Here is a 22,460-nt window from a genome sequence, read left to right as displayed (position 1 = left end):
TTCAAGGCTTTGGTCACTGGGTTCATGACAAGCCGAGCATAACATCCCTAAAATTGGCATAGGTGTCATTTTTGTTTAATATTCAGGGGGGTTATCATGTACAGTCTTAAACAGGTATTGTTCAGCGGCTTTATAAGGGGCCTTAACCAACCCAAACCGTGAGAAACAGTAACAGGTTGACCTGACACATGGTCACTTACTCAACCCAGGGCATGCACCCTTCTACATGACATAGGGTCATAAATCATTACATAGGGTCATAAATCAGGCTTGGGTCATCAATCATTAACGGCCTGTCAAAGGGACCCTTACTCACCCCATAGCCCCCACCTAACCAGGCTTGTCTATCAGGCTTGGGTCATCAATCATTAACGGCCTGTCAAATGGACCCTTACTCACCCCATAGCCCCCACCTAACCAGGCTTGCCTGACCAGAAGACATGCACACGTCATCACTACATAGGGTTCACATAGAGTTCACATAGGTTCACATAGGGTCATCAATCAAAATTTTGACCCGTGACATCTACTTTATTCTCTCTCTTCAGACAACCCAAAGATTCCTTGATGCCCTTCCAGACTCCCTCTGCCTACCCAAGGACGTCAGAGGACAAATATCAGTTAACCACCTAACTGAGGAACTCAATTTAACCTTGCTCAATACCCTAGATGCAGTCGCACCCCTAAAAACTAAAAACATTTGTCATAAGAAACTAGCTCCCTGGTATACAGAAAATCCCCGAGCTCTGAAGCAAGCTTCCAGAAAATTGGAACGAAATGGCGCCACACCAAACTTGAAGTCTTAAGACTAGCTTGGAAAGACAGTACCGTGCAGTATCGAAGAGCCCTCACTGCTGCTCGATCATCCTTTTTTTCCAACTTAATTGAGGAAAATAAGAACAATCCAAAATATATTGTTGATACTGTCTCAAAGCTAACTAAAAAGCAGCATTCACCCAAGAGAGGATGGCTTTCACTTCAGCAGTAATAAATTCATCAACTTCTTTGAGGAAAAGATCATGATCATTAGAAAGCAAATTTCGGACTCCTCTTTAAATCTGAGTATTCCTCCAAAGCTCAGTTGTCCTGAGTCTGCACAACTCTGCCAGGACCTGGGAGACACTCAAGTGTTTTAGTACTATATCTCTTGACACAATGATGAAAATAATCATGGCTTGTAAACCTTCAAGCTGCATACTGGACCCTGTTCCAACTAAACTACTGAAAGAGCTACTTCCTGTGCTTGGCACTTCTATGTTGAACATACTAAACGGCTCTCTATCCACCGGATGTGTACCAAACTCACTAAAAGTGGCAGTAATAAAGCCTCGCTTGAAAAAGCCAAACCTTGACCCAGAAAATATAAAAAACTATCGTCCTATATCGAATCTCCCATTCCTCTCAAAAAAAATTGAAAAAGCTGTTGCGCAGCAACTCACTGTCTTCCTGAAGACAAACAATGTATACGAAATGCTTCAGTCTGGTTTTAGACCCTGTCATAGCACTGATACTGCACTTGTGAAGGTGGCAAATGACCTTTCAATGGTGTCAGACCGAGGCTCTGCATCTGTCCTTGTGCTCCTAGACCGTAGCACTGCTTTTGATACCATCTATCACCACATTCTTTTGGAGAGATTGGAAACCCAAATTGGTCTACACGGACAAGTTCTGGCCTGGTTTAGATCTTATCTGTCGGAAAGATATCAGTTTGTCTCTGTGGGTGGTTTGTCCTCTGACAAATCAAGTGTACATTTGTGTTCCTTAATGTTAGGTTTTAGGACCACTATTGTTTTCACTCTATATTTTACCTCTTGGGGATGTCATTCAGAAACATGATGTTAACTTTCACTGCTATGCGGATGACACACAGCTGTACATTTCGATGAAACATGGTGAAGCCCCAAAATTGCCCTCACTGGACGCCTTTGTTTCAGACATGAGGAAGTGGATGGTTGCAAACTTTCAACTTTTAAACTCGGACAAAACAGAGATGCTTGTTCTAGGTCCCAAGAAACAAAGAGATCTTCTGTTGAATCTGACAATTAATCTCGATGGTTGTACAGTCGTTTCAAATAAAACGGTGAAGGTCCTCAGCATTACTTTGGACCCTGATCTCTCGTTTGACGAACATATCAAGACTGTTTCAAGGACAGCTTTTTTCCATCTACGTAACATTGCAAAAATCAGAAATTTTCTGTCCAAAAATGATGCAGAAAAATGTATCCATGCTTTTGTCACTTCTAGGTTAGACTACTGCAATTCTGTACTTGCCGGCTACCCGGATAAAGCACTAAATAATCTACAGTTAGTGCTAAATACAGCTGCTAGAATCCTGACTAGAACCAAATAAATTGATCATGTTACTCCAGTGCTAGCCTCTACACTGGCTTCCTGTCAAGGCAAGGGCTGATTTCAAGGTTTTACTGCTAACCTACAAAGCATTACATGGGCTTGCTCCTACCTATCTTTCCGATTTGGTCCTGCCGTACATACCTACATGTACGCTACAGTCACAAGACGCAGGCCTCCTAATTTTCCCTAGACTTTCTAAGCAAACAGCTGGAGGCAGGGCTTTCTCCTATAGAGCTCAATTTTTATGGAATGGTCTGCCTACCCATGTGAGAGACGCAAACTCTGTCTCAACCTTTAAGTCTTTATTGAAGACTCATCTCTTCAGTAGGTCCTATGATTGAGTGTAGTCTGGCCCAGGAGTGTAAAGGTGAACGGAAAGGCACTGGAGCAACGAACCACACTTGCTGTCTCTGCATGGCCGGTTCCCCTCTTTAAACTGGGATTCTCTGCGCTAACCCTATTACCGGGGCTGAGTCACTGGCCTACTGGTGCTCTTCCATGCCGTCCCTAGGAGGGGTGTGTCACTTGAGTGGGTTGGGTCACTGACATGGTCTTCCTGTCTGGGTTGGCGCCCCCCCCCCCCCCCCCCTTGGGTTGTGCCGTGGCGGAGATCTTTGTGGGCTATACTCGGCCTTGTCTCAAGATGGTAAGTTGGTGGTTGAAGATATTCCTCTAGTGGTGTGGGGGCTGTGCTTTGGCAAAGTGGGTGGGGTTATATCCTGCCTGTTTGTCCCTGTCCGGGGGTATTATCGGATGGGGCCACAGTGTCTCCTGACCCCTCCTGTCTCAGCCTCCAGTATTTATACTGCAGTAGTTTGTGTCGGGGGGCTAGGGCCAGTCTGTTATATCTGGAGTATTTCTCCTGTCTTTTCCGGTGTCCTGTGTGAATTTAAGTATGCTCTCTCTAATTCTCCCTTTCTCCCTTTCTTTCTTTCTTTCTTTCTTTCTTTCTTTCTTTCTTTCTTTCTTTCTTTCTTTCTTTCTTTCTTTCTCTCAGAGGACCTGAGCCCTAGGACCATGCCTCAGGACTACCTGGCATGATGACTCCTTGCTGTCCCCAGTCCACCTGGCCGTGCTGACCTGTTGCATCCTTGACAACCACTGTGATTACTATTATTTGATCATGCTGGTCATTTATGAACATTTGAACATTTGGCCATGTTCTGTTATAATCTCCACCCGGCACAGCCAGAAGAGGACTGGCCTCCCCTCATAGCCTGGTTCCTCTCTAGGTTTCTTCCTAGGTTTTGGCCTTTCTAGGGAGTTATTCCTAGCCACCGTGCTTCTACACCTGCATTGCTTGCTGTTTGGGGTTTTAGGCTGAGTTTCTGTACAGCACTTTGAGATATCAGCTGATGTACGAAGGGCTATATAAATACATCTGATTTGATTTGATTTGATGGCGTATCGCTGCAGAATGCTGTGGTAGCCATGCTGGTTACGTGTGCCTTGAATTCTAAATAAATCACTGACAATGTCACCAGCAAAGCACCCACACACCATCACACCTCCTTCTCCATGCTTCACGGTGGGAACCACACATTTGGAGATCATCCATTCACCTACTCGGTGTCTCACAAAGACACAGCGGTCGGAACCAAAAATCGCAAATTTGGACTCATCAGACCAAAGGACAGATTTCCACCGGTCTAATGTCCATTGCTCATGTTTCTTGGCCCAAGCAAGTCTCCTCTTCATATCGCTGTCCTTTAGTGGTGGTTTCTTTGCAGCAATTCGACCATGAAGGCCTGATTCACGCAGTCTCCTCTGAACAGTTGATGTTGAGATGTGTCTGTTACTTGACTTCTGTGAAGCATTTATCCTCTGCAGCAGAGGTAACTCTTGGTCTTCCTTTCCTGCGGCGGTCCTCATGAGAGCCAATTGATGTTTTCTGTGATATTTTGACTATTTTTGCAGATCGTACTTTATACTTCACATGATATATTGCTTAATTTTCCTCTGTCTCATAACAACTGACCAACAGCATGCATACAATACACAGATTAAGCTGGGTCTGTGAAAATGGCCCATAATGTAGGCTAGAATGCAATAATTATGCTTTCTACTTCACAAATGAGTCATATATTCTATTTATGTATTTATTTCTCTATTTCTCTATTTATTAATACATTTGATCCTTTTTGGTTCATGTATCTACATTCTGATTTGCATCTGTATCTGAGATGCAAGCAGGGTGTATAGCACGTTTGAACAGTTTTTCGTACCTCGGATGTTTGATATTCCTGTTTCTTTAAAGGGATACTTTAAAGGGATACTTTAAAGGGATACTTTAAAGGGATACTTCGTGATTTTGGCAATGAGGCCCTGTATCTACTTCCCCAGAATGGTAGAGTTAGAAACATTTCTTATTAATGTCCCAATGCAGCCATTTTTATCTCTGTTTGATGGGATTGAGTTTTGGCCTGCCTGGTGACATCACCAAATTAGTTAATAGTTAATCATTAGTTATTAGTTAACCAATACGAGAGTTCCAAACCTCTCTGCCAATAACAGCGAGCCTTCAGTTTTCCCCTCCCCACTCAGACCACTCCCAGATAGTCCTAGAAATAATCTTGAATGAGAAAATGCTCTTCGGTAAGAAGTTCTTTTTGACCATTTTAATTTAAATCAATCACAGTAAGGTACATCATTGTTACCCAGAAAATATTTTATATTGAGATATAAATGGCTACATTGAACCTTTTAGTGTCACTCCACATACAACAGTTTACAATACAAAAAAACAACAACACTCAAATATAGTTTTGAGACACTAAAAACAGTCAATAGTCATGGTACAGTATTTCCCTTGGCATCATCTATAATGCATTACATCATCTATATGTTATCACAAGGTCCATACATCTGTAATGGTATGAATATCACCTTAATGCACACATGTTTTCACAATCTCATTTATAGACAACATAATTCCTGCTGCTTGAGCTGCGAAACAATGAATCAGCGAAATCAGCGAAACAATGTCTCAGCCTCCAGTATTTATGCTGCAGTAGTTTATGTGTCGGGGGCTAGGGTCAGTTTGTTATATCTGGAGTACTTCTCCTGTCCTATTTGGTGTCCTTTGTGAATTTAAGTGTGCTCTCTCTAATTCTCTCTTTCTTTCTCTCTCTCGGAGTAACCTGAGCCCTAGGACCATACCTCAGGACTACCTGACATGATGACTCCTTGCTGTCCCCAGTCCATCTGGCCGTGCTGCTGCTCCAGTTTCAACTGTTCTGCCTTATTATTATTGGACCATGCTGGTCATTTATGAACATTTGAACATCTTGGCCATGTTCTGTTATAATCTCCACCCGGCACAGCCAGAAGAGGACTGGCCACCCCACATAGCCTGGTTCCTCTCTAGGCTTCTTCCTAGGTTTTGGCCTTTCTAGGGAGTTTTTCCTAGCCACCGTGCTTCTACACCTGCATTGCTTGCTGTTTGGGGTTTTAGGCTGGGTTTCTGTACAGCATTTTGAGACATCAGCTGATGTACGAAGGGCTATATAAATACATTTGATTTGATTTGATTTGATGATCAGAACCTGGAATATTATTTAATTATTTGGTACACAAAGCAAAGTCACACATGTTTTTTTAAACAACTGAAAACTTGTTACAGATTAACCAAAAACACAATAATGTATAATACAGTATATTAAAATGTAGGTACATTTACAGCATGCACATGCTCAATTATCCATCTTGAAAATCTTCATATTATTTTAAACAGATTATATTTGTTGAAGTAAAATCTGTGCTCATATCATATAGTCGAATGACGAAGGTTAAATGTATACTTTGGGATTTTGGCAATTAGGCACTCTTAATAACTACTTCCAGAGTGAGTTTAAATTGTGGATACCATTTTTATGTATCTGTGTCCAGTATGAATGAAATTAGAGGTAGGTTCGTGAGTCAATGCTAACTAGGGTTAGGGTTAGGGTTAGGCTAGACAAGAAGCTAGGATCAGGGGTTCTGCTCAATTTAATTTCAATTAAATTGAAGAGGGGCTACATTTCTACAGCCCTAGTGGCAGGGGCTCAGCTTTGTTGTTTTTTCAAATTCGACATTGCCTCTTTGTTGCATGATCAGAACCTAATCAGAATGAGTATAAACTGCCAAACATGACATCACCAAAATTGTTTATCAACACATTCTGAGTGGCGAGACACCTGTGGGAATGGCATCATCATTAAAGGAGAAGTCAGATTATAGGTGCTAACAGGGCCCTCTGGTACGTGTATTTGTTCTCCTATTTACCAGAATCATTACTTTGACGGAAGACTCATCTGAAAGCCGTGGCATAAAGTGGTTGCCATGACACAGGTCATAGAGGTCACATACTTACTACCTCTGTTGCTCAATTGTAATTTGGTCATGGTCATGCAGTATAAAGTACACTCATTCATTCTTGAAGAATTAGATGTGTTATCTTTGCTTACGCTTGATTGCCATCTTGGCAGATTATGATGCACTGTTACAATGCATTGTTACATTGTTACAATGCTAATTGTTCATTACAACTGGGCCCATAATTGTTGAATATCTGTTGCCAACTGAATCACGTGGACTCATCAGACACAGTGAACAACATACAGTAGGAGTCTCCACAGAATAAAACCATGATTTCATTGGCTGTGGAGCAGACAGAATACTAAACAGTTCCAAAATGTTGTTGTGATCATTTTTGGGGCGTCCCTTTAGCAGCATCCGTCTGTTTATATAATGCTCAGAGGAAAGTCTAGGTGCTCGTAGAGCCTGAGACTGAAGGAGGTTGTGCATGGTTTGCTGACTATGATTAGGTGAGATTAAACTTTTCATATGCATGATCTATATTACACACCATCATTTCATAACCAATTGTTCAACAAGTCAACATGACTACAGTGTTTACTTGTCTCTTTGTTTCCCTCAGCTGAAAGGATCCTGACCAGAGCTCAAAATCAACCACCTTTAATTCTTAGTGCTTCCCATGGACAAATATGGATTGAGGTATTGATTGCTGAGAACTAATGAAATACATACACAATATTTGTAGATATTAAGGTGAGTATAGGTTTGAGGTTTTAGTCATACTACTTTTTTGTATTTTCAAAGGAACAAGAATAAGAAAGATGACATTCCAACACCATTTTACATACATTTACATACTATGAATATATAGTATTTAAGTTTGATAAAAACTGTGTTTATTGAATGTGTAACTATTTCATGAAGATATGGGATGGGAAGCATTATCAGCAGGATGTGTTGTATTTTCAGAAGCCCAATAATCTGACTCAGAACAACGTTTTGGACCAGCAGTTCGGTGTTCCGTCTGTTACAGTAACACTATTCTTGCAAAACTTTATTTGAAAGTAAGTCCAGTTAATTTTGCAAACATAAATGTGGATAACCGATGAAAACATGAAAAATGTTGAATAACACATTTAAAGATGTGATCAAATTGTTCCTTGTCTCTAGGCCTAAAACACCAGGTGGAATGGACTTCTCAAATACTTCGAACCTCAACAGCACTGTGAAATCACAGACTCTTTTCTGCTACGAGTCTTTGAGTGGATCGTGTGTGAGGTTTGCTCGACCCCTGAGCGTTCAGGTTCCGATGTTCACATCGATGGTGTTGGCCATACTGGTGACTGTTATTGGGAATCTTCTGGTCATCACCTCCATTGCACACTTCAAGCAGCTTCAAACCTCCGTAAACCAACTGCTCGTCTCCTTGGCTGTGTGTGACCTCCTTCTGGGAGTGTTTGTAATGCCGTGCAGTGCTGTGCGCTCTGTCCAGGGCTGTTGGTACCTAGGAGGGTTTCTGTGTAAGCTTCACACCAGCACTGATATTATGCTGAGCACATCCTCCATCTTCCATCTATCCTTCATCTCCATTGATCGTTACTTTGCTGTCTGCAGGCCACTGTCGTACAGACTGATCATCACCAATAACACTGTATTGATCATGATCACCACCAGTTGGCTGGTCCCTGCCATTTTTGCTTATGGAATGATCTTCCCTGAGATCAATCTGAAAGGAAAGGAGGATTTCTATGAAACACATGTCAAGTGCATTGGAGGCTGTCAGGTGTTCTTTAGTCCAGTGGCAGCTTTAGTAGTATCCTCCTTCTGTTTTTACATCCCAGGCATGATCTTGATTTGTATATATTCCAAGATATATTGGGTTGCCAGGGCTCAGGCCAGGTCCATTAAAGATTTATCTCGTCAGTTTAAAGAGGCAGACTCTGGACGTAGAGAGAGACGAGGGGCAAATATTCTGGCAATAGTAGTGGGAGTGTTTCTAATCTGCTGGAGTCCCTTTTCCTTGTGCCTCATCATTGACCCTTTCATACAGTACTCCATCCCCCCGCTGTTGGGGGATACCCTGGTTTGGTTTGGATATTTGAACTCTGCTTTTAACCCTATTGTCTATGCTTTCTTTTACACTTGGTTCAGGAGGGCTTTGAGAATCATCATCAGTGGTCACATCTTTCACAGAGGTTCTTGTAGATTTAGATTGTATTCTGAGTAAAGTTTCAGTTGACATTGTATGATGTGTGTTCAAATAAATCTATGAATTGGGATGGGATGTAACATGTAACAGTTATGCAACTAAAAGATAAAGCTTGAGTGAAAATGTAACAGAAGCTGCTTTTAACCTGTTTCATATAAAGCTGTTTGCCTGAAATAAATGTGTTTCAATGCCTGTGCCTATCACCTTGTTTAATAGTGTTCTTTGTCTCCTCCTAGTGCCGGAACAGTAATTCTGTGGCCCACCTGAATTTCTTTGAACTGTTATTTTACCAGGTAGGTTGACTGAGAACACATTCTCATTTACAACAACAACCTGGGGAAAAGTTACAGGGGAGAGGAGGGGGATGAATGAGCCAATTATAAGCTGGGGATGATTAGGTGGCCATGATGGTTTGAGGGACAGTTTGGGAATTTAGCGAGGACACCGGGGTTAACACCCCTACTCTTACGATAAGTGCCATGGTATCTTTAATGACCTCACAGAGTCAGGACACCCGTTAAACATCCCATCTCTCTTTTGACGAACATATCAAGACTGTTTCAAGGACAGCTTTTTCCATCTACGTAACATTGCAAAAATCAGACATTTTCTGTCCAAAAATTATGCAGAAAAATGTATTCATGCTTTTGTCACTTCTAGGTTAGACTACTGCAATTCTCTACTTTCCGGATACCCAGATAAAGCACTAAATAAACTCCAGTTAGTGCTAAATACGGCAATCCTGACTAGAACCAAAAAATGTGATCATATTACTCCAGTGCTATTCTCCCTACTATTTTCCAAGGCAAATGTAAGAGGACTGGATGAATACATTGCATCTATATACTGCCTGGGAAGTTGTAATCTTTTCCTTAATGCTTTGTGTGCTTTCCGTGCTCTGTAATGGTGGGTTTGTATACCAAAATATTTTTGGTGGCAAAAAAACATATAAAAAAGATTGAAGTCAGACAAAATAATTCCAATGAGGGAGGTAGAGGTGTGGTGTCTCAACGGTCAGAGCGGAAAGCAGCTAAAACTTTAGGCATTGTGGTGGGTGTTTTCATCTTTTGCTGGCTGCCTTTCTTTGTTAATTCCATAGTTGATCCATACACAAACTTTAGCACACCACCTATTCTCTTTGAAGTGTTTATCTGGCTGGGTTACTTTAATTCTACTGCAAATCCAATCATCTATGCACTGTTTTATCCATGGTTTCGAAAATGGCTTAATCTCATTGTCACATTGAAAATATTCAATAGACATTCTTCTTATATAAATGTATTTGCTACTACATGATCTATTGTAAAGCTACATTAATATATTGCAAAACTGTGTGTGAACAGTATGCACTTAACTTTTAAAACCTAAACAATGACGTGGCCACATTGGATAATGTGTTCAAGGAGGCAAATGAAGAGAAGCATTTGACAACACCTCTTCTGCACATTCTACTGCTGTCAATACTTGCCAGGTCTTTTTGTGAAACTGTGTTTAACTTATAAATCCTTTCTATCTCTTTTATTTACATTTTATTGTATTTTCAATGTAGCATAGTCTACCTTACAATACATTTTCATAAAGAACACAAAATGTATCTTTGGATTTTCTTTTAACTCAATCATCTTTGAATATAATGGCTGGTGTTGAGCTAAACAGTTTTTGGTCTAATGGCTGATGTTGAACTAAACAGCAGGTACACGGGTTTGAGCCCGTTTGAAATTTGATCTTTCTGTAAAGCAGAGCATAGAGGTGGATCATGTGACTGAAAAGCATGACATGCAGATCAGGAAGCAGAGTGCAATATTTGGGGAATTGGAAGTTTTCCGATAAATATGTTGCCTGTGAGGTTCTTTAGTTTCACAAGTATTGAGTACTGTGTCTTCAGTGATCTCATTCTACATCCCAGGAGTAGGGATGATTAGCATCTACCTAAAGATTTTCCTTATAGCACAGAGAAAGGCACATTCAATTCATGGTACAACCAATCAGAACTCTGTAGGCAAATCACAGAGAAAGGCCACCAAAACACTTGGTATCATTATGAGGGTATTTCTATCATTCTGGACACCCTTTTATCTCCAACAGTCTCCAACTGCATTGATCCCTTTATTAGTTACTTTACCCCACCAGTTTTGTCTGTAACATTTATATGGATTGGATATTTGAATTGAACTATGAATCCCATGGTGTACGCATTATTTTACAGTTGGTTCAGGAAGGGGTTTAGAACGATCATTTCTGGAAATGTATTGCAAACCTGTTGTTCAATATTACAATTGTTAAAATAAATATGTCCATAACCGGTACAGACAAATAAGTGTGACAAATATTTTCCTTGCTGTTAGTCCTTTTTTAAACCATCAGCCACAGGGTTATAGGATTCAAAAGCAATTTAATAACATTTTATTGAACATGGGGGAGACTGCAGTAGACCTATCCACAGCAAATCCGGCAATGTTCACAAATTAGTTACTGTAGCCTCTCCACTCCCATATCTAGTACATACATACATACATACATACATACATACATACATACATACATACATACATACATACATACATACATACATGCATACATACATACATACATACATACATACATGCATACATACATACATACATACATACATACATACATACATACATACATACATACATACATACATACATACATACATACATACATACATACATACATACATACATACATACATACATACATACATACATACATACATACATACATACATACATACATACATACATACATACATACAGTGGGGCAAAAAAGTATTTAGTCAGCCACCAATTGTGCAAGTTCTCACACTTAAAAAGATGAGAGAGGTATAGGTAAACTTCAACTATGAAGTCCAGAACTAAAAAAAATCCCGAAAATCACATCTGTAGGATTTTTAATGAATTTATTTGCTAATTATGGTGGAAAATAAGAATTTGGTCACCTACAAACAAGCAAGATTTCTGTCTCTCACAGACCTGTAAACTTCTTCTTTAAGAGGCTCCTCTGTCCTCCACTCGTTATCTGTATTAATGGCACCTGTTTGAACTTGTTATCAGTATAAAAGACACCTGTCCACAACCTCAAACAGTCACACTCCAAACTCCACTATGGCCAAGACCAAAGAGCTGTCAAAGGACACCAGAAACGAAATTGTAGACCTGCACCAGGCTGGGAAGACTGAATCTGCAATAGGTAAGCAGCTTGGTTTGAAGAAATCAACTGTGGGAGCAATTATTAGGAAATGGAAGACATACAAGACCACTGATAATCTCCCTCGATCTGGGGCTCCATGCAAGATCTCACCCCGTGGGGTCAAAATGATCACAAGAACAGTGAGCAAAAAATCCCAGAACCACACGGGGGGACCTAGTGAATGACCTGCAGAGAGCTGGGACCAAAGTAACAAAGCCTAGCATCAGTAACACACTACGCCGCCAGGGACTCAAATCCTGCAGTGCCAGAATGTGTCCCACTTCTTAAGCCAGTACATGTCCAGGTCCGTCTGAAGTTTGCTAGAGAGCATTTGGATGATCCAGAAGAAGATTGGGAGAATGTCATATGGTCAGATCAAACCAAAATATAACTTTTTGGTAAAAACTCAACTCGTCGTGTTTGGAGGACAAAGAATGCTGAGTTGCATCCAAAGAACACCATACCTACTGTGAAGCATGGGGGTGGAAACCTCATGCTTTGGGGCTGTTTCTCTGCAAAGGGACCAGGAAAGAATGAATGGGGCCATGTATCGTGAGATTTTGAGTGAAAACCTCCTTCCATCAGCAAGGGCATTGAAGATGAAACGTGGCTGGGTCGTTCAGCATGACAATGATCCCAAACACACTGCCAGCGCAACGAAGGAATGGCTTCGTAAGAAGCATTTCAAGGTCCTGGAGTGGCCTAGCCAGTCTCCAGCTCTCAACCCCATAGAAAATCTTTGGAGGGAGTTGAAAGTCCGTGTTGCCCAGCAACAGCCCCAAAACGTCACTGCTCTAGAGGAGATCTGCATGGAGGAATGGGCCAAAATACCAGCAACAGTGTGTGAAAACCTTGTGAAGACTTACAGAAAACGTTTGACCTCTGTCATTGCCAACAAAGGGTATATAACAAATTATTTAGATAAACTTTTGTTATTGACCAAATACTTATTTTCCACCACAATTTGCAAATAAATTCATAAAAAATCCTACAATGTGATTTTCTGGAATTCTTTTCCTTCTCATTTTGTCTGTCATAGTTGTAGTGTACCTATGATGAAAATTACGGGCCTCTCTCATCTTTTTAAGTGGGAGAACTTGCACAATTGGTGGCTGAATAAATACTTTTTTGCCCCACTGTACATAAATACATAGTGTATTCAGAAAGTATTCAGACCCCCCCACAATTTTTCCAAATGTTGTTACATTACTGTCTTATTCTACAATAGATTTTTTTTAAATTCTCATCATCTCACACAAACTCCATAATGAAAAAGCGAAAACAAGTTTCAGAACTGTTTGCTAATTTATACAAAATAAAAAACAGAAATAGCTTATTTACATAAGTATTCAGACCCTTTGCTATGAGACTCGAAATTGAGCTCATGTGCATCCTGTTTCCATTGATCATCGTTGAGATGTTTCTACGGCTTGATTGGAGTCCACCTGTGGTAAATTCAATTGATTGGACATGATTTGGAAAGGCACACACCTGTCTATACAAGGTCCCACAGTTGACAGTGGATGTCAGAACAAAAACCAAGCCATGAGGTCGAAGGAATTGTCCATAGAGCTCTGAGACAGGTTTGTGTCGAAGCACAAACCTGGGGAAGGGTACCAAAACAATATTGTAGCATTTAAGGTCCCCAAGAACAGTGGCTTCCATCATTCTTAAAGGGAGGAAGTTTGGAACCACCAAGACTCTTCCTAGAGCTGAGCAATTGGGGGAGAAGGGCCTTGGTTCAGGAGGGCTTTGAGAATCATCATCAGTGGTCACATCTTTCACAGAGGTTCTTGTAGATTTAGATTGTATTCTGAGTAAAGTTTCAGTTGACATTGTATGATGTGTTTTCAAATAAATATGTGAATTATGATGGGATGTAACATGTGACAATTATGCAACTCAAAGTTATAAAGCTTGAGTGAAAATGTAACAGAAGCTGCTTTTAAGCTGTTTCAAATAAAGCTACTTGCCTGATATAAATGTGTTTGTCATGCCTGTGCTTGTCACCTTGTTGAATAGTGTTCTTTGTCTACCCCTCATGCCTATTGCTGGAACAGTAAGTCTGTGTAGTGTGGCCCAAATGAACTTAGAGCTCATGACATCATTATCTTAGTACACTATCATACTGTCATGCTGTACATTACTTGAACATACACATATAATATAAACATATGTAAATCATGTAACCTATTATAACTGGCTGGTAGCAGGGAAAGGGGTGTGACCAAAATATGTCCAATACAGTATATAAACTCTGTCATTCTTCTAAGAAGACTGTGCTGAATTCAGCATCACTCACACACCTTCACATGTGACTACAGTAGCAAGTGATCAGCTCTAACTTGAATGTCTTTTTGTTTTTGGCAATGGATATCTCATCTCATCAACATCTGGATCCTAAGATGTTCTGTTACCCAGAATCAAATGCCTCCTGCACCAGAGAAATCTTCAGTGAAGGGGTTCAAATTGCTTTATACTTTTTTTTTGTTTCAGGTATGCTGGTTACTATTCTAGGGAACGGTGTGGTCATTATCTCCATTGCTCACATAAAACAGCTCCACACGCCAACTAACACGCTTATAATGTCTTTGGCAGTTGCAGACCTGCTGCTTGGAGTAACTGTGATGCCTTTTAGTACAATGAGGGCTGTGGAGGGCTGCTGGTACTTTGGAGATGCTTTTTGTTTGCTGCATTCTAGTTTTGATATGTTCCTCACATCTGCTTCAATTTTCCACCTGGTATTCATAGCCATAGATCGATATGAGGCTGTGTGCAGTCCACTTCGCTATTCCACCAAGATTACAATACCAATTGCATGGCTCATGGTTTTTGCCAGTTGGGCCGTTGCTGCATTGTACTCCTATGGCCTACTATATTCCAAAGCAAATGTAAGAGGACTGGATGAATTCATTGCATCCATATACTGCCTGGGAAGTTGTAATCTTTTCCTTAATGCTCTGTGGGGCGCCCTAGACACATTGATAGCCTTTTTCTTTCCGTGCTCTGTAATGGTGGGTTTGTATACCAAAATATTTTTGGTGGCAAAAGAACATCTAAGGAAGATTGAAGACAGCCAAAATAATTCCAGTGAGGGAGGTAGAGGTGTGGTGTCTCAACGGTCAGAGCGGAAAGCAGCTAAAACTTTAGGCATTGTGGTGGGTGTTTTCATCTTTTGCTGGCTGCCTTTCTTTGTTAATTCCATAGTTGATCCATACACAAACTTTAGCACACCACCTATTCTCTTTGAAGTGTTTATCTGGCTGGGTTACTTTAATTCTACTGCAAATCCAATCATCTATGCACTGTTTTATCCATGGTTTCGAAAATGTCTTAATCTCATTGTCACATTGAAAATATTCAATAGAAATTCTTCTTATATAAATGTATTTGCTACTACGTGATCTATTGTAAAGCTACATTAATATATTGCAAAACTGTGTGTGAACAGTATGCACTTAACTTTTAAAACCTAAACAATGACGTGGCCACATTGGATAATGTGTTCAAGGAGGCAAATGAAGAGAAGCATTTGACAAAACCTCTTCTGCACATTCTACTGCTGTCAATACTTGCCAGGTCTTTTTGTGAAACTGAGTATTACTTATAAATCCTTTCTATCTCTTTTATTTACATTTTATTGTATTTTCAATGTAGCATAGTCTACCTTACAATACATTTTCATAAAGAACACAAAATGTATCTTTGGATTTTCTTTTAACTCAATCATCTTTGAATATAATGGCTGGTGTTGAGCTAAACAGTTTTTGGTCTAATGGCTGATGTTGAACTAAACAGCAGGTACACGGGTTTGAGCCCGTTTGAAATTTGATCTTTCTGTAAAGCAGAGCATAGAGGTGGATCATGTGACTGAAAAGCATGACATGCAGATCAGGAAGCAGAGTGCAATATTTGGGGAATTGGAAGTTTTCCGATAAATATGTTGCCTGTGAGGTTCTTTAGTTTCACAAGTATTGAGTACTGTGTCTTCAGTGATCTCATTCTACATCCCAGGAGTAGGGATGATTAGCATCTACCTAAAGATTTTCCTTATAGCACAGAGAAAGGCACATTCAATTCATGGTACAACCAATCAGAACTCTGTAGGCAAATCACAGAGAAAGGCCACCAAAACACTTGGTATCATTATGAGGGTATTTCTATCATTCTGGACACCCTTTTATCTCCAACAGTCTCCAACTGCATTGATCCCTTTATTAGTTACTTTACCCCACCAGTTTTGTCTGTAACATTTATATGGATTGGATATTTGAATTGAACTATGAATCCCATGGTGTACGCATTATTTTACAGTTGGTTCAGGAAGGGGTTTAGAACGATCATTTCTGGAAATGTATTGCAAACCTGTTGTTCAATATTACAATTGTTAAAATAAATATGTCCATAACCGGTACAGACAAATAAGTGTGACAAATATTTTCCTTGCTGTTAGTCCTTTTTTAAACCATCAGCCACAGGGTTATAGGATTCAAAAGCAATTTAATAACATTTTACTTGAACATGGGGAAGACTGCAGTAGACCTATCCACAGCAAATCCAGCAATATTCACTAATGAGTTACTGTAGCCTCTCCACTCCCATATCTAGTACATACATACATACATACATACATACATACATACATACATACATACATACATACATACATACATACATATACATACATCACATCACACACACACACACATACACACACACACACACACACACACACACACACACACACACACACACACACACACACACAGTTTATTCAGAAAGTATTCAGATCCCCCCCACACACACACACTTTTTCCAAATGTTAATACATTACAGCCTTATTATACAATTGATTAAACAACAACAAAAAATCCTCATCATCTACACACAATACTCCATAATGACAAAGCGAGAACAAGTTTCAGAACTGTTTGCTAATTTATACAAAATGAAAAACAGAAATAGCTTATTTACACAAGTATTCAGACCCTTTGCTATGAGACTCGAAATTGAGCTCATGTGCATCCTGTTTCAATTGAACATCATTGAGATGTTTCTACAACTTGATTGGAGTCCACCTGTGTTAAATTCAATTGATTGGAAATGATTTGAAAGGCACACACCGGTTCATTTAAGGTCCCACAGTTAACAGTGGATGTCGGATCAAAAACCAAGCCGTGAGGTCGAAGGAATTGTCCGTAGAGCTCTGAGACAGGATTGTGTCGAGGCAAAGACTATAAAACTGCACAGCGTATGTGATCAGAACTAGATTAAGCATACGACACAACTAAACAGACCAATAACAGCAATAAAACAAACATACCAAAACAAGAGAAACCTATATTCAGCAAGGTGAATCATTTTGATTCTGAACATTACATATATAGACCTGTAGCATTGAAGGTCCCCAAGAACACAGTGGCCTCCATCTTTCTTAAAGGGAGGAGGTTTGGAGTTTGGAACCACCAAGGCTCTTCCTAGAGCTGAGCAATTGGGGGAGAAGGGCCTTGGTCAGGGAGGTGACCAAGAAGCTGATGGTCACTTTGACAGAGCTCCAGAGTTCCTCTGTGGAGATGGGAGAATCTTCCAGAAGGACAGCCATCTCTGCAGCATTCCACCAATCAGGCCTTTATGGTGGTGTGGCCAGGCGCAAGCCACTCCTCATTAAAAACCAAATGACAGCCGGCTTGCAGTTCACCTAAAGGCACCTAAAGGACTCACAGACCATGAGAAACAAGGTTCTCTGGTCTGATGAAACCAAGATTGAACTCTTTGGCCTGAATGCCAAGCGTAACATCTGGAGCAATCCAGGCACGGCTCATCACCTGGCCAATACCATCCTTACGGTGAAGCATGGTGGTGGCAGCATCATGCTGTGGGGATGTTTTTCAGCAGCAGGGACTGGGAGATTGGTCAGGATTGAGGAAAAGAGGAACACAGCAAAGTACAGAGAGATCCTTGATGAAAACCTGCTACATAGCACTCAGGACCTCAGACTGGGATGAAGGTTCACCATCCAACTGGACAACGACTCTAAGCACACAGCCAAGGCAATGCATGAGTGACTTCGGGAGAAGACTCTGAATGTCCTTTAGGGGCCCAGCCAGAGCCCGGACTTAAACCCGATTGAACGTCTCTGGAGAAACTTGAAAATAGCTGTGCATCAACGCTCCCCATCCAACCTGACAGAGCTTGAGAGGACCTACAGAGAAGAATGGGAGAAACTCCCCAAATACAGGTGTGCCAACTTCGTAGCGTTATACTCAAGAAGACTCAAGGCTGTAATCGCTGTCAAAGGTGATTTAACAACGTACTGAGTAAAGGGTGTGAATATTTATGTAAATGTAATATTTCAGTTGTTTTTAGTTTTTTGGGACAGAACATTCTCAAAAACTATTTTTGCTTTGTCATTGTGGGGTATTGTGTGTAGATTGATGATGGGAAAAAATGATGTTATCCATTTTGAAATAAGGCTTTAGCATAACAAAAAGTCAAGGGGTCTGAATACTTTCCAAGTGCACTGTACATAACTGGGAGCAGCAGCCACTGGCGGACTGTTATCAAAAGTTGGCCCAGGCATTTCTAATACACAAGCCCATTCTTTTCCTCCAGGCCCCCACACTGGCCAATCATTTTCCAATGGACCAGTCCATCTGGCATTTGACTAAAACTTTCAGCTAGTACTGACTTTGGTTATAATAATACTATTTTCACCACAGTCATCTATCTGTGTGTGTTTGTTAACTTTGTGTTCCTGGGTATTCGTCAGTCTGTTTTCAGACAGAGGGCAGCTGATATTTGGCTCAAAGCCCAAGGCTGTTAGGTCATTGAAGTTCTGATTATACAATACATTCACAGTTGTATATGACATTGAGCTTTACACACTGTTGCATTTAAATGTCATGCTGTGTAAAAATAAATAGTCATGCTTTGTTAAATTAAATAGTCATGTTGCATTAAACTAAATAGTATCCGTGGTAAACTAAATAGTCATCTGTGTTAAACTAAATAGTCATCTGTGTTAAACTAAATAGTAATGCTGTGTTAAATTAAATTAGGAGATGATATAGGGGCGGTTTATGAACACAGATTAAGTCTAGGCCTATCCCAGGATTATACTGGATTTAATGAATACTGTAAAGATAATTTGACCTAAACTATTCCTGGACTTTGGTTAATATTCTTCATTTACATTTTTCATTAAATCCCATTTTTTGTTTAAGGTTTATAAACCATAATTAAACATACACCTGGATTTATTTAATCTGGGGCTGTGAAACTGTCCAATAATGTAGGATAGAATGTGATAATTATACTTTCTCTTTAACAAATGAGTCACATATAAATGCTTTTCTGTTTTTGGTTCATGTCTCTACATTGGGATTTCCATCTGTATCTGAGATCCAGCAGTACGTTTGATCACGTTTTATACCTCAGATTTTTCTTCAATAAATATAATCTGCCTAAAATAATATGAATATGAATATTTTCAAAATGGATAACTGTGCATGTTCTTGCTGTAAATGGACTTACAGTATGTACTGTATTATTCATGATTGTTATTTTGGTTAATCTGTATCCTTCTGTAATCTTTAATATTTTTTAATGTTTTTGACTATGCATTGTGTAGTCAATAAATAAATAATATTCCAGTTTGTGATTCATGACTAATCATCCCTAGCATCCAATTGGCTCATTCATCCCCCCAAAGTACAGAAATGCCAAAGGTGGAGGTGTGTCTGTTTATATTCAGAACCACATTTCTGTAAAGCTTAGAGAGGATCTCATGTTAAACACTGTTGAAGTAATATGGCTATAGCCCATTCTGGTGGGAAGCTGCTATAGACCACCAAGTGCTAACAGTCAGAATCTAGATAACATGTGTGAAATGCTTGATAATGTATGTGATATCAACAGAGGGGTATATTTTCTGGGTAATTTAAATATTGACTGGCTTTCATCAGGCTGCCCACTCAAGAGAAAGTTTGAAACTGTAAAAATGCCAGAAATCTGGTTCAGGTTATCAATCATCCTACCAGGGCAGTTACAGACAGCACAGGAATGAAATCATCAACATGTATTGATCACATGTTTACTAATGCTGCAGAATTTTGTTTGAAAGCAGTATCCAAATCCATCGGATGTAGTGATCACAATATAGTAGCCATATATAAGAAAACTAAAGTTCAAAAGGCTGGGCCTAATATAGTGTAGGTCATACAATATGTTTAGTAGTGATTCCTATATGTTGTTGCCATTCGTTGGTCCATGGTGTGTAATGAGGAGCAACCAGACACTGCACTTGACAGTTATGAAATTACTTATCAATGCACCCATTAAGAAAATGACTGTAAAAACTGTTAAATCCCCAGGGATTGATGAGGAATTTTAAAATTGTATGGTTAAGAGGAATGAGGCAAAATAAATGACAACTTGGTCTGACTGTACAACCGATTGGCAAACGTACTCCAAATTCAGAAATCATGTGACTAAACTGAATATAAAATAGAAGAAACTACACTATGAAACAAAGATAAATGACAAAGAATTATATATATTTTTTAAAGCTTTGGAGTACCTGAAATGAAATTGTGAATCAGATGGCTCATTCATCACAAAACCCACTGATATTGCCAACTACTTTAATGTTTTTTTCATTGACAAGATTAGCAAACTTAGGCATGACATGCCAGTGTAACCAATGTGAAATGGCTAGCTAGTTAGCGGTGATGCGCGCTAATAGCGTTTCAATCGGTGACGTCACTTGCTCTTAGACCTTGAAGTAGTGGTTCCCCTTGCTCTGCAAGGGCCACAGCTTTTGTGGAGCGATGGATAACGATGTTTCGTGGATGACTGTTGTCTGTGTGCAGAGGGTCCCTGGTTCGAGCCTGGGTAGGGGCGAGGGGACGGACTAAAGTTATACTGTTACACCAGCAACAAACGCTGAGACCACACATCCAAGTATATCTGACCAAGTCATGAAAGACAAGCATTGTAATTTTGAAATCCGTAAAGTAAGTGTGGATGAGGTTACTTTTTTATTGTTGTCTATCAACAATGACAAGCAAACGGGGTCAGATGTATGGAAAATTACTGAGGATATTACTGGACAATATTGACACTCCTATTTGCCTTGTCTTCAATTTAAGATTTCTTGGAAGTGTGTGCCCTCAGGCCTGGAGGGAAGCAAAAGTTACACCCCTACCTAAGAATGGCTCAAATAGCCGACCAATCAGCCTGTTACAAATCCTTAGTACATTTTTCGAAAAAATTATGTTTGATACCATGCTATTTTACAGTAAACTAATTGACAACAGACTTTCAGCAAGTTTATATGGAAGGACATTCAACAAGCACAGCACTTACACAAATTACTGATGATTAGCTGAGAGATTGTGGGCGCTGTTTTGTTAGGCTTCAGTGCAGCTTTTGACATTATCGATCATAGTCTGTTGCTGGAAAAACGTATTTGTTATGGCTTTACACCCCCTGCTATATTGTGGATGAAGAGTTACCTGTCTAACAGAACAGAGAGTTTTCTTTAATGGAAGCCTCTCCAACAAATTCCTCTCCAACAGAATCAGGACCCCTTACTTTTTCAAATCCTTACCAATGACATGATACTGGCTTTGAGTAAAGGTTAGGGTGTGACATGGGGGATTTATGGATTTACAGTGCCTTGCGAAAGTATTCGGCCCCCTTGAACTTTGCGACCTTTTGCCACATTTCAGGCTTCAAACATAAAGATATAAAACTGTATTTTTTTGTGAAGAATCAACAACAAGTGGGACACAATCATGAAGTGGAACGACATTTATTGGATATTTCAAACTTTTTTAACATGCAAAATTATTCAGCCCCCTTAAGTTAATACTTTGTAGCGCCACCTTTTGCTGCGATTACAGCTGTAAGTCGCTTTCCGGTATGTCTCTATCAGTTTTGCACATTGAGAGACTGAATTTTTTCCCCATTCCTCCTTGCAAAACAGCTCGAGCTCAGTGAGGTTGGATGGAGAGCATTTGTGAACAGCAGTTTTCAGTTCTTTCCACAGACTCCTGGAGGAGACAAGCACAAGACAGGTGAAACAGATCAGGGTCTGACAATTCTAGGGTTATGGTTAGAGTTATGGTTAAAGTTGTTGTTACCATTACCACTGTAGGGACAATGTACTGTAAAACCATTCTGGTTATGCCAGAGTTAGGCTGGACATGAAGCTAGGGTTTGGGGATAAGGGGGTTAGGGGACTCAATTTAATTTCAAACTATAATTTTAATCTCATTGATGGTCAGTTCTTGCATTCATAGCTTGTTCTATAAATGGAAGAGTGGTTTTACAGCCCCATCCCTCAGTCGTTTTCAAAAACAGTTGCATGATCATAGTCTAATCAAAA

The 22,460-nt window shown here is 39.9% G+C and overlaps 2 protein-coding genes across 2 annotated transcripts; both read left to right on the top strand.

Annotated features, from left to right (window-relative positions):
* The first annotated feature begins 7,808 nt into the window (after nucleotides 1-7,808).
* Nucleotides 7,809-9,105, top strand: LOC109887583 (trace amine-associated receptor 1-like). The gene has a single exon (XM_031837082.1). The coding sequence runs from the start codon at nucleotides 7,838-7,840 to the stop codon at nucleotides 8,873-8,875; it is 1,038 nt and encodes a 345-aa protein (XP_031692942.1). The 5' UTR covers nucleotides 7,809-7,837; the 3' UTR covers nucleotides 8,876-9,105.
* Nucleotides 9,106-14,439: 5,334 nt separating this feature from the next.
* Nucleotides 14,440-15,474, top strand: LOC109901357 (trace amine-associated receptor 13c-like). The gene has a single exon (XM_031837965.1). It carries the CDS (start codon nucleotides 14,440-14,442, stop codon nucleotides 15,472-15,474), a length of 1,035 nt encoding a protein of 344 aa, XP_031693825.1.
* The last annotated feature ends 6,986 nt before the right edge of the window (nucleotides 15,475-22,460 follow it).

This window comes from Oncorhynchus kisutch, linkage group LG12 (genome assembly GCF_002021735.2).
Source record: "Oncorhynchus kisutch isolate 150728-3 linkage group LG12, Okis_V2, whole genome shotgun sequence".
Lineage (NCBI taxonomy): Eukaryota > Metazoa > Chordata > Actinopteri > Salmoniformes > Salmonidae > Oncorhynchus > Oncorhynchus kisutch.
Note: the sequence above shows the minus strand (reverse complement) of the source record. Positions and strands in the feature narration are given on the sequence as shown.